Consider the following 11,080-nt stretch of genomic DNA (forward strand, 5'->3'; position numbering starts at 1 on the left):
GATACCTGAAGAAGGTACGAAGACAGATGGGAGAAAGAGGAGTGAGAGGGGGAGACAGACAGCTCAGGGACAGATGTAGGAGGGAGAGAGGCAGAGGGAGAGAAGACCCCAGGCTTTTGAGCTCGGATGCCCTGTCTGGCTGGAGCTGCCCTTTGAAAATGGATTTGTCAGTTTCTGCTGAGTTTAGCGGAGGAGCCCTCAGGACTGGGCTGTCTGGGCCGCAGGACTGCCTTCAGCCGTGGGCCGAGTGGGAGCCTTCCTTGTCTGAGGACACGTGGTTGGGCTGAGCCATCTAGAGGGCCCCAAGCATCAGTCCCCGGGTCCTTCCCGCTGCCGCTGTCCACAGAGCGACTGCCTCCCTGCCTCGGCCAGAGAGTAAAGCTTGGGACCAGAAGTAACTTTTGACCTGGGGCCTTAGGGTGGCTTCAGAGACGGGTCAGGATTCCTCTCAGCCCGTATGAGTCAGGACAACTCCGCATGAAGGATACTCCGGGAAAAAAAAAAAAAAGGATGTCCCCCAAAGAGGAAGCTCAGAACCTAGAGACTGCGTTTGGCCTGAGTGGGAAGGTATATCTGAAGGAGGAAAACTCAGGCAGTGGGCGGCTACAAGCAAAGAAGTGGCTTCTGAGAAACTTCCTTGAGAACCTCTTCGTCCCGTGTGCTGACCCGGAGGGAAACCAGCTTGGGTCTGGACCGCAGCTTAAAAACGCAGGAAATGTGGTTAGGAATTGCTTGACCCGGATCCCATCGATGGCTGGAAAGAAAACGGTTTATATTTCCTGCCGGAATCTTTCTGCTCAACGAACGCGGGGTTCAGGGTGTAAGAGGAAAAGCTTGTGTTTGGGGAAAGCAGTTTTTTATCCCGGGGAGCCAACTGCACGGAGCTGGGTACAGTGAGGGCAACTCCAGGGCTGGGCGCTCACGGCGAGCTCTGGAGAGAGTCGGGTTCAGCACCGCGAACAGCGGTCGTCTCTGTCTCTCTCCGCCTCCCCCACGGCCTCTAGACCCTCCTCCTTCTCCTTACTACCCCCCCGCCCCGCCCCCTGCTGTCTGGAGACGGGCAGTGACCGCCCCTCCCCCTCCCTATTCCTCCCAGCGCTGCCCCCGCCCGCGTGCATGCGCGACTGAGCAGAGGGGCGGCCTGTCCCCGAAGTCCGAGCTTCGGGACCCGGGCGGATAGGGCAGGCTGCGAGGGTGGCCGAAGTCTTACGGATCTGGGCACCAGGAAGCCTGAGTTTGGCAATGGCTTTGCTGTGTGGCCTTGGGCAAGTCACTCTCCGTCTCTGGGCCCCACTTCCTCCCCAGCCTGAAAACAGGATCGGGTTCCTAGCTACCCAGGCATTCCTGAGGTCTCAATTACCCCTACTCCTCCTCCAAACCCCGGGGGCTTTTGTTCCAGCGCCAGCACGCGTCTGAATAACAAAAGGCCCGTCCAGGGGGCGAATGAGCTAGGACTCCCCATTGCCAAGTTTCCCTGCGCGCCCGACTCAGCGCGCCCTGCTGGGCGGGCCCGAGCGGCGTTGGCGCTGAAAATGGCTCATCGGCTCTCTGCTTTCTCTGTTTCGCAGGAGCGGCGGCATGGAGGCTCTCACCACTCAGCTGGGGCCGGGGCGCGAGGGAAACTCTTCTCCCAACTCCAAGCAGGAGCTGCAGCCCTACTCGGGTTCCAGCGCTCTCAAACCCAACCAGGTGGGCGAGACGTCGTTGTACGGGGTGCCTATCGTGTCCCTGGTCATCGACGGCCAGGAGCGCCTATGCCTGGCGCAAATCTCCAACACCCTCCTCAAGAACTACAGCTACAATGAGATCCACAACCGCCGCGTGGCCCTGGGCATCACGTGCGTGCAGTGCACACCGGTGCAGCTGGAGATCCTGCGTCGGGCAGGGGCCATGCCCATCTCGTCGCGCCGCTGCGGCATGATCACCAAGCGTGAGGCCGAACGCCTGTGCAAGTCGTTCCTCGGCGAGCACAAGCCACCCAAGCTGCCCGAGAACTTCGCCTTCGACGTGGTGCACGAGTGTGCCTGGGGTTCGCGTGGCAGCTTCATCCCCGCGCGTTACAACAGCTCGCGTGCCAAGTGCATCAAGTGCGGTTACTGCAGCATGTACTTCTCGCCTAACAAGTTCATCTTCCACTCGCACCGCACACCCGACGCCAAGTACACGCAGCCCGACGCAGCCAACTTTAACTCGTGGCGCCGACACCTCAAACTCAGTGACAAGTCGGCCACAGACGAACTGAGCCACGCTTGGGAGGACGTCAAGGCCATGTTCAATGGCGGCACCCGCAAGCGGACCTTCTCGCTGCAAGGAGGCGGCGGCGGTGGCGCTAACGGAGGGTCGGGTGGACAGGGGAAGGGTGGTGCTGGCGGTGGGGGCGGCCCGGGGTGCGGCGCAGACATGGCCCCAGGTCCGCCGCCGCACAAAAGCCTGCGCTGTGGCGAAGAAGAGGCCGCCGGGCCTCCCGGGCCGCCGCCTCCTCACGCGCAGCGGGGACTTGGTCTGGCAGCGGGAACTGGCGGTCCTGCCGGCCCTGGAGGGCCTGGTGGCGGCGCCGGGGTCCGCAGCTACCCTGTGATCCCAGTGCCCAGCAAGGGCTTTGGCCTCTTGCAGAAGCTACCCCCACCGCTTTTCCCTCATCCCTACGGCTTCCCCACGGCCTTTGGTCTCTGCCCCAAAAAGGATGACCCTGTGTTAGGCGCAGGCGAACCCAAGGGCGGCCCAGGCCCCGGGAGTGGCGGGGGCGCGGGCACTGGGGCAGGAGCGGGCGGCCCAGGAACCGGCCACTTGCCCCCTGGGGCGGGGACTGGCCCGGGCGGCGGCGCCATGTTCTGGGGTCACCAGCCCTCCGGCGCAGCCAAGGATGCGGCGGCCGTAGCCGCCGCCGCCGCCGCAGCCACGGTGTACCCGACGTTTCCCATGTTCTGGCCCGCGGCAGGCAGCCTCCCGGTGCCGCCCTATCCGGCCGCGCAGAGCCAAGCCAAAGCCGTGGCGGCTGCCGTAGCGGCGGCAGCGGCGGCGGCCGCGGCTGCTGCGGGAGGTGGCGGCCCCGAGCCCCTGGACGGTACCGAGCCGACCAAGGAGGGAGGCCTGGTCGCAGAGGAGCGCTGCCCCAGCGCGCTGTCCCGCGGGCCACTGGACGAGGACGGCGCGGACGAGGCGCTGCCGCCCCCGCTGGCCCCGCTGGCCCCGCCGCCCCCGCCGCCCGCTCGCAAAGGCTCCTACGTGTCGGCTTTCCGGCCTGTAGTCAAGGACGCCGAAAGCATCGCCAAGCTCTACGGTAGCACCCGCGAAGCTTACGGCGGTGGGCCAGCCCGTGGGCCGGGGCCGGGCGCAGGGACCGGCGGCGGCTACGTGAGCCCGGACTTTCTGAGCGAGGGCAGCTCCAGCTACCACTCCGCCTCCCCCGACGTGGACACTGCAGACGAGCCCGAGGTGGACGTGGAGTCCAACCGCTTCCCCGACGACGAGGGCGCCCCGGATGAGGCCGAGCCCGGTGCGCCCAGCACAGGAGGCAGCCCGAATGGAGACCAGACCGCAGGACCCCAGTCTATCACTTCGTCCGGCGCCGACGGTCCCACAGACTCTCCAGAAGGCGGCAGCCCTCGTCCCCGGCGCCGCCCGGGGCTATCCCCAGCCAGTCGGGCCGCATTTGGGGACCTGGCGGCCGATGACATGGTGCGGAGACCGGAGAAGAGCCCTCCAAGCGGCGGCTATGAGCTGCGAGAGGCTTGCGGACCGCTGGGGGGCCCCGCGCCCGCCAAGGTGAGCCCCAAGCCCGCCCCGCTGGTGGCGCCTCCTTGTTTACCCCTCGGCAGCTCTGGGTTTTGGGGCAGGCCCTGGCCGGGTGGGAGACGGGAATTTTGTTCTGAGCGGGCGTTCAAGCAGTAGGCCCTGGCTGCTCTGGGTAGGCCCAGCTTCGGAGCTCTGTGGAGCTGGACTCGCTGGGACCCCTGACTGAGGGTTTCGGAAGATCGGGGGTGGCGGTAGGGGTGGGAGGAGCAGGCCTGAAAACTGCGTGTGCTGTGCTTTTGTTGACGGGAGTAGGGAGGAGACAGGCCGAGATCTGTAGTCATACAGAGATAGAAATCAAAAGGTCTGGATGAAAGAGACCAAAAGCCAGAGAAAAGCGCTCACGAGGCCGGGCGGGTAGCACGCCCTCCGGGATGGGAATCAGAGCCCCGGGGAAGCCGAGAAGAGGGAGGCCTCAAGCTGCAGTACTGGGTCCTCGAAATCTTTCAACACCCCAACTCGCAGTTTTCCGAGTCTCAGAATTCCTGCCCCGGGAACCTCAGGGTTCGCTGGCAGGAAGCTGTCGAGACGGTGTGCGGGGCGGGAGAGGGGCTCTCAGGTGGCCGCGGCCGCGGGTTCGGGTAGGGGGTATGCAGCTAAACCTGAATCGTTCGCCATTTGACAGTGGGTGGGCACACCTGTACGTTCCATTCGGTCCATTAAAACACGAATTACTAGCCGGATGCGAAAGGCGTCATTTATGTCCGGGACTGGGCGCGGGCGGGAGAGAAGATGCGGGCGAGGAGGGCGGGGGTGGGCTTTGAGCGGCCCTTGGCTCGGGAACCGCTTTGTGTCTCGGGTAATTTTCTCAAGGGCGCTCGCAATTACCGGGAAACTACAAACGGCGATGCGACCTCCGAGGGCTCCAGGCCGCGCCGCGTGCGTCACGGCCTCTCGGGGCGCTGGGGTCCCGCGGGCAAGCGGACCTCCGCCACCCCTTCAGGTTTTCTCCTGGCTGCAGCGGAGGGCTGGGCGGCTCCGAGCCGCCGTCAAGCGCCCCCCTAACCGCCTGTCATTTCTCGGCCGCCGCAGGTGTACGCGCCCGAGAGGGACGAGCACGTGAAGAGCGCGGCGGCAGCGCTGGGGCCCGCGGCGTCCTACCTCTGCGCCCCAGAGGCCCACGGTAACGCCCCCTGCCGAGGTCGCTGGCCAATGGAACGGGGGCGGGGGGGGGACCGCGGGCAGCGGAGGCCTGCGAAGGGAAGACTAGAGGAGGACAGAAGCAGAGAAAAAGAGGCAGAGGGGAAGCCAAAGAGCGAAAGAAAAAGGAAGCTAAGCGAGCACTCCCAACAACTGCATCTTTTGGTTACTTAACAACAAATCGCCCTCTCCATCGCAAAGATACCGCTCACTTACACCTTATACACTGGGTTAAACCTTTTAAAAATCACGCCTGGCACGTCTTTCAAATTCTCTCATTTATTCACCAAGTGTTTGGGCCGAGAGGTCCGGGCGGAGGGTGGGGTCGCTTGGCCACGCGCATAGGGACCCCTGAAGTGCGCGGTAGCAGCAGCCCAACGCGGAGGTGCGCGCGGGACGCACTGACTCTCAGAGAATGAACTGAGGGCCTCGGAAATCCGGGCAGCCTGAGCCCGGTACGATGTCTCCCCCGCTGTCGCCACCCCGCGGGTCGCCGCCTGGGCCGCGTTCTCGGAGCAGGTAGACCCGGCGGCCACGCGCGCTCGCGGTGCCCCAATATCTGCGCGCGATGTAGGTCGCTTGTCCCTGGTGGGCTCGGCTGCTCGTTTTGCTCTTTTCCAAGGGGCTGGGGAGGGGGCGTGGAGCCGGAGATGAGCAGATCGCGCGCGGGGGAGGTGGTGCCCGGCCCAAAGCCTGAGGGTGCGAGCCCAGGCGCACAGCCGGGAACCAGCGGCGGCCACGACGCTTTTAATTAGGGCTCCGGCGCCCCGACCGCGGCAGCTCTGGCCGTATCCGGGTCACGGTTTCTTTGCCTCTCCTTGAAACTCGGTTTATTGCCTTTAAGAGCCAGATAAGGAAGACAATCACTCGACCGCCGACGATTTGGAAACGAGGAAATGCTATCCAGACCAAAGGAGTATCTCCCAGCCAAGTCCGGCAAATACAGACCGAGGTGAGCCCTAGGACCCTCGCTCTCTCCACCCCAACCCGGGAGCTGGACCCCAGGTCGTCCAGGTTCTCACCGACTCCAGTTTGCGAGGGAGGCTTTCTGTCAAGCCTAAGGGGCTGCCGGATAAACATTTGCTCTCCTCTCGCGGCTGGCAGATAAACATTTAAACACAATGGGCAAGGGTCAGGCCAGGTTTCCTGAATTGCTTACCTCCTTGGTGGGTTTGGGGCTCTCCCGGGTAAGGGAAGGAGACTTACTAGAAGGATATAAGGAACACCATCACCCACGTAAAACGAGGCAAAGAACATTTCCTGCCCTAAGATGGCCTATTATCCCTGGTTCCACTCTCCTCGGAGTGGGGGGTGGGGTCACTCTGAGGGCCCTAAAATAATGGCTTGGAAGGCGGGTAGAACTGGATGCCTGCAGCTGTCTCCTCTAAAGGCAGAGGGTCTGAAACAGGTACTCAACTTAGCTCAGTTACCAGGAAGCTCACCCCTCCCCTCTCAAGGCCTCTCTCAGAACAAAACCCCTCTTACCTGCCCTTGTATCCCAGGCGAAGATGGGCTCACCCTAGATGTCACGGGAACTCAACTAGTGGAGAAAGATATCGAGAACCTGGCCAGAGGTGAGGTTAAATCTATGGAAAGGGGGGAACCCTGTGCTTGGGGGAGATCCTCCCTTCTTGTCGAGGGGTGTTATTCCTGCAGGAGTGAGTATGAGAAGACAAGGCTCTTGAGGCAACAGTCTTCACTGACCGGAAAGGATCATCCCCTGGACACATTACCCTGGCACAGAGGTGGGGGGTGGGAGGGTGGAAGGGTGAAGGGAGTAGGGGGAGGGAACCAACCACCCCCAGAGCTCCCAAGGCCAGGCCTGTCTGAATAGTCCGGTGAGAAAGAAAAATGAGTAATGATCCTTAGAACCTGACGATGTGGACAGTGAGAAAGGACAATCTAGGTCTCTCAACCTCATCTGAATAGCAAGATTTTGAGGAGGCATTTACTTCAGGAGTGTCTCAGAGGTTATTTTCTTTTCCTGGAATCAATGCATAACTGATTCCACCTCACCCTAAATGGGGTGAGGATGGACCTTGTTTGTGGATTGGGGTCCCTGCTCAACTGCAGGGGCTGAGTGTGGCTTGAAGCAGAGAAAGGAACTTCTAACCCCACTTTGCTCCTCTGTCCCTCATTTTTGTGTTTTCTGAGCACTTGCAAGGGGAGGACCAGATACCAATAGCTCCATGGGCAGCCCCTTGCCACTCCTCTAAAGCAACTTTTTAGAGCATCTGTGGGGCTTTCCATACCCAATTGCCCCCTTACCCCACCCCAGCCCAGGGCTGGGCTTGGAAACTGGTGTGTATTGGGGGTGGGGGTGGGGGAAGCATTGGTGGTCTTCCACTGTTCCCAGTTACAGATTTTATGGGTGATGTAATTACCTTCAAAATCCTTCTGCTTTATGAGTCTTAGCCTGGATTTGGGGTCCTGGGTCCTCTTATAGTTATAAATAAACTGTTAGGAATATGTGTATTTTTCTAGGGTGGAGGTCCAAGGCTTTGACCAGATTCTTCCTGGTCTGTATCATTGAAGGGAGAGGTTAGGTTCATCGATTGAAGGGGTGAACTGAGTCTTCCTAGACCTACTCTAAACTTACGGAGTTAAGAACAACTTAAAGCAGATACCATGCTGGTTAGTACCTGGACCCAGGACCTAGAAGTCCAGCAAGCATTCTGCTATTCTGAATTTGATTCTCCTGGGCAACTTAAACCCCTAACCCCATTTTCTTCCCAAATCCTTTGGCTGCACGTGGAGGGCCTACCATTTGGTCTCACCCTCCACTACTCCTATCTCATGGCTACTGGCCAGAGTGGGACCTGGGTTTCTTAGAGGCTACCTGAATCCCACCACCCTCTCCTTTACATCCCACTCTCGCCCCTTCACAGACGAATTGCAAAAACTGCTCCTGGAGCAAATGGAGCTTCGCAAGAAGCTGGAGCGAGAATTTCAGAGTCTCAAAGGTACCCCCATTAAGACCCACCCCACCTGATCGCCAGAGCCTTCTTCCCGCATGCCCTGCCTGACCTGGACCGGGGACCCAGTGCAGGCAGCTGCTGCTGCATCGCATGCAGCCAGAATCAGCGAACCCTTCTTTTCCTAGCAGGGTTTCCCGCTAGGCCAAAGACAGAGGGGGTGGGGTGGGGCCGGGGAGTGGGGAAAGGGGGCTGAGGGAGGGGGTTGTGCGTAACAGCTCTCACTTAATCAATTTGCACAGATAATTTTCAGGATCAAATGAAGAGGGAATTGGCTTATCGAGAAGAAATGGTGCAACAGCTGCAAATTGTCAGAGGTAAGACGGGAGTCAGGTGAGCGCGTGCACGGGCCGTAACTGCCTCTCGTCTGGCAGGAGCAGCAATGTTGGCTTAGTCATTTGGATTTAAATTGAAGGTAATTTAACAATTATTTTTTTTATTTAATATCCTTTGTATACTCTGATTAGCCTCAGAATGGCAAGCGAGCCCAGCAAACGGCTTGCAGGCATCATTACATGGAGTGATTGAACTTCTTATCGCGGCAATTTCCATGGTTTCTAAATTAAAAATCGAGGCGTAAAATTACCTGGGAAGTAATGCCTAAGTTTGCTTTAATTTTGGTTAGATCCGTCTGCCTTTAAGCGCCATCCCAGGCCATTTCCTCCCTCAGCCAAGCTGCAGTTTGGAGCTTTGACGCCCCCTCCCTCGGTCGCCGGGACTTGTTTCTGCCAGGGGCTGAGCGCTGAGAAGAGGGTGAGGCCCGGGCTGTGACCCCAGCGGGCCGTTGGGTGGTCTCATTTCCTCACCGCTGCTTCCTGTGTCTTCCAGATACTCTTTGTAACGAACTTGACCAGGAGCGCAAGGCACGCTATGCCATCCAGCAGAAATTAAAAGGTGCGGAACAAAGGAGAAGTGCCAGGCACTGGCTGTGCGGGTGAACGCATGCATGAGTGATGGTGAAGGGGAAGGCCAGGTCTGCGGAGATAAGTAACTGAGAGGCGGGAAATGGGAATTCATTTTAAGGAGAAATCATTCTAGAACGGTGGGCAGGGAGAAAGAGCCCCTTGAGCTCTGGGCATTGGGAACTCTGTCTCCAGGCCCACACCTGGTTTTGAGCTGATCGATCTCCCTCTTACTGTGCCTCAGTTTCCTCTTCTGTAAAATGGGGCTGCTGAACTAGGGCAGTGGTTCTGAATGGCCGGGATCTCTACTACCTTCCCACCTTTTGATCTCCTGGCTTGAGAACTCCTGAATCTGAAGGGGGTGGGTTAGACGTGGGTACACAGGGGAGCGAGGGAGCCCGTGGACCGCGTGGGTGAGGCGGGCGAGGAGCCCAACATGGCCCAATCGACTGTCTCTCCAGAAGCCCACGACGCCCTGCACCATTTCTCCTGCAAGATGCTGACGCCCCGGCACTGCACTGGCAACTGCTCCTTCAAGCCCCCGCTGTTGCCCTAGGGCCGGCCCAGCAGCGCCCACGCGCCCTCAAGCCATGCTGCTCTCTTGTAAATACCTGCGGCCGCGGCGGCCGAGAGCGAGATACAAGCCATTCGGACCGGACCGATGTAAATACAGCCTCCCGCCCGCCTGCCCTTCTCCCGGGCGCCTCGGCCTTGCCCGCTCCCTCCTGGGAGCCCGAGACCAGGACCCAGCATCCGTTTCCAACTGTAAATACCACCTTGCCTCATGGTTCAACTCCGGGCATCGGGTTTCATGATCTTAACGGAACAAAGGGGATAAGAAAAGGGAGAGGGGGGCTTCTCCTCCCTGTACAGCCTCTGAACCCCAATTGTGAATACAATGTAGCAATTTCGCTGGCCCCGCGCTCCCCTCCCCGTCCACTTCTGAAACTCTTGTTCCTAATGACAAAGTGGCTATGTGCAATGGATATCAATGTATTGTGAGTCTCTTGGTTCAGTAATAATGGGTTCATTTTTAATTTATTTATGCTGTAAGTTATTTTGCTTCCTTCTCCTGGACCTCCTTCCAGTCCCATTTTCATTCCCTCTTGGGTTTTTGCTTTGTCTATTTTTTGTTGTTGTTGTAACTTCTTGATGTAACAGCACTTTAAAAAGGGCGACAACTGACTCACGAGATGGAGACCACCTTGAGCCTGATTGGGGAGATCACCCTGTATCCCTGATTTTTGTTTAGTTTTTAATAAAAAAGAAAAAAAAAACCGACACTTCCTGGGGCTGTGGAGGTGGGAGTGTGGCGAGGGGAGGGGTGCGGAGGAGGCGGGCGCAACAGGTGGGGCGTGGGGCCCGCAGCGCGGCTGCTGGGCCGCCCGACCTGAGACCTGTGTGTGGCCAGGTGGGCAGCAGCGTCTCCACTGGTTCTTCAGGCACACCCAGCTTGCCCCATAGGCAGTAGGCCGTCCCCGCCCCGCGTTTCGGACCCTCCTTGGGGCCTCGGCGAGGAATGAGAACTCCTGTGAGGTCTCTGAATCCCCTCTAGCGCTCGCCGGGGTTGAGAATTCATTCCTGCCCAAGTCCATGCCTGCTCCACCGGAGAAGACTTCTCTGGGGCGCTCAGAGACGGAATTCGCGCCCTGCCGGGAACCCCAGGTTCAACTAGAACTGCCAGGAGGCCCGGGCGCCGTCGGCCCGGGCCGAGAGCTCTGAGGCGGGGCGGGGGCGAAATGTGTGGGACGGGCTGGGCCTCGCAGGCCTGTACAGATGCCCGCCTGCCTCACCGCCAGCGGAAGGCAGGGAGTCCTGGCGGTTCTGGACGTTCCGGCCATTTTAGTCCCAGCGGCTTTGCGGACGTCGAGGAGCCCAAGGAGGAGGGTGAGATACGCTGGCCGCTGGAGTTCCGGGGGCCTGCCGCGGTTTTCGAGGCCTTACCTAGCCACCGGCCTCCCTTCGGCCTCAGTTTCCACAGCGCACTCGCTGCCTGGGCTCGGATAAAAGATGGAAACAGCAGCGCGCTTTTTGAAGAGGGAGGAGAGTGTGGTTCGAGTGGGAAAGTGCACGGTCCTGGGAATCATTCTGACCTGACTTCCAATTTCCGCTCCTTACTTGACTAGCGGTGGTGCCCTGTCCTACCCTTCATTCTTTCTAAAATAATATTTAGGCCGCCGCCCCTGGCGGCGCTTCAACGCGCTCTGCGAGGAAGCAAGCGCAGGGCCGCGCTGCGCGGCCGGGCCCCGCGGGCCCCGACGACCTGCTCTC

General features: G+C 59.8%; 1 protein-coding gene across 2 annotated transcripts; it reads left to right on the plus strand.

The window, feature by feature from the left end:
• Positions 1-1,242: 1,242 nt before the first annotated feature.
• Positions 1,243-9,365, plus strand: SKOR1 (SKI family transcriptional corepressor 1). Of its 2 annotated transcripts, none has more exons than XM_088840343.1 (9): positions 1,243-1,349; positions 1,569-3,765; positions 4,825-4,915; positions 5,777-5,884; positions 6,435-6,506; positions 7,821-7,895; positions 8,150-8,224; positions 8,736-8,801; positions 9,271-9,365. In XM_088840343.1, the coding sequence occupies exons 1-9, from the start codon at positions 1,243-1,245 to the stop codon at positions 9,363-9,365; spliced, it is 2,886 nt and encodes a 961-aa protein (XP_088696469.1). The 2 variants fall into 2 exon arrangements, with proteins under 2 accessions (XP_088696469.1, XP_055292886.1); XM_055436911.2 differs by having other exon boundaries at positions 1,243-1,265.
• Positions 9,366-11,080: the final 1,715 nt, after the last annotated feature.

Source organism: Moschus berezovskii, chromosome 9 (genome assembly GCF_049115385.1).
Source record: "Moschus berezovskii isolate FMDL1 chromosome 9, NW_MosBer_1.0, whole genome shotgun sequence".
In the NCBI taxonomy this organism is placed as follows: domain Eukaryota; kingdom Metazoa; phylum Chordata; class Mammalia; order Artiodactyla; family Moschidae; genus Moschus; species Moschus berezovskii.

What these genes read in the sequence shown, in the direction of transcription:
- SKOR1 (XM_088840343.1), top strand. Translation starts at nt 1,243, where the DNA reads ATGGCTTTGCTGTGTGGCCTTGGGCAAGTCACTCTCCGTCTCTGGGCC. An exon ending in TATCGAGAACCTGGCCAGAG is followed by an intron (nt 6,507 to 7,820) that starts GTGAGGTTAAAT and finishes GCCCCTTCACAG; the next exon opens with ACGAATTGCAAAAACTGCTC. An exon ending in AGAATTTCAGAGTCTCAAAG is followed by an intron (nt 7,896 to 8,149) that starts GTACCCCCATTA and finishes CAATTTGCACAG; the next exon opens with ATAATTTTCAGGATCAAATG.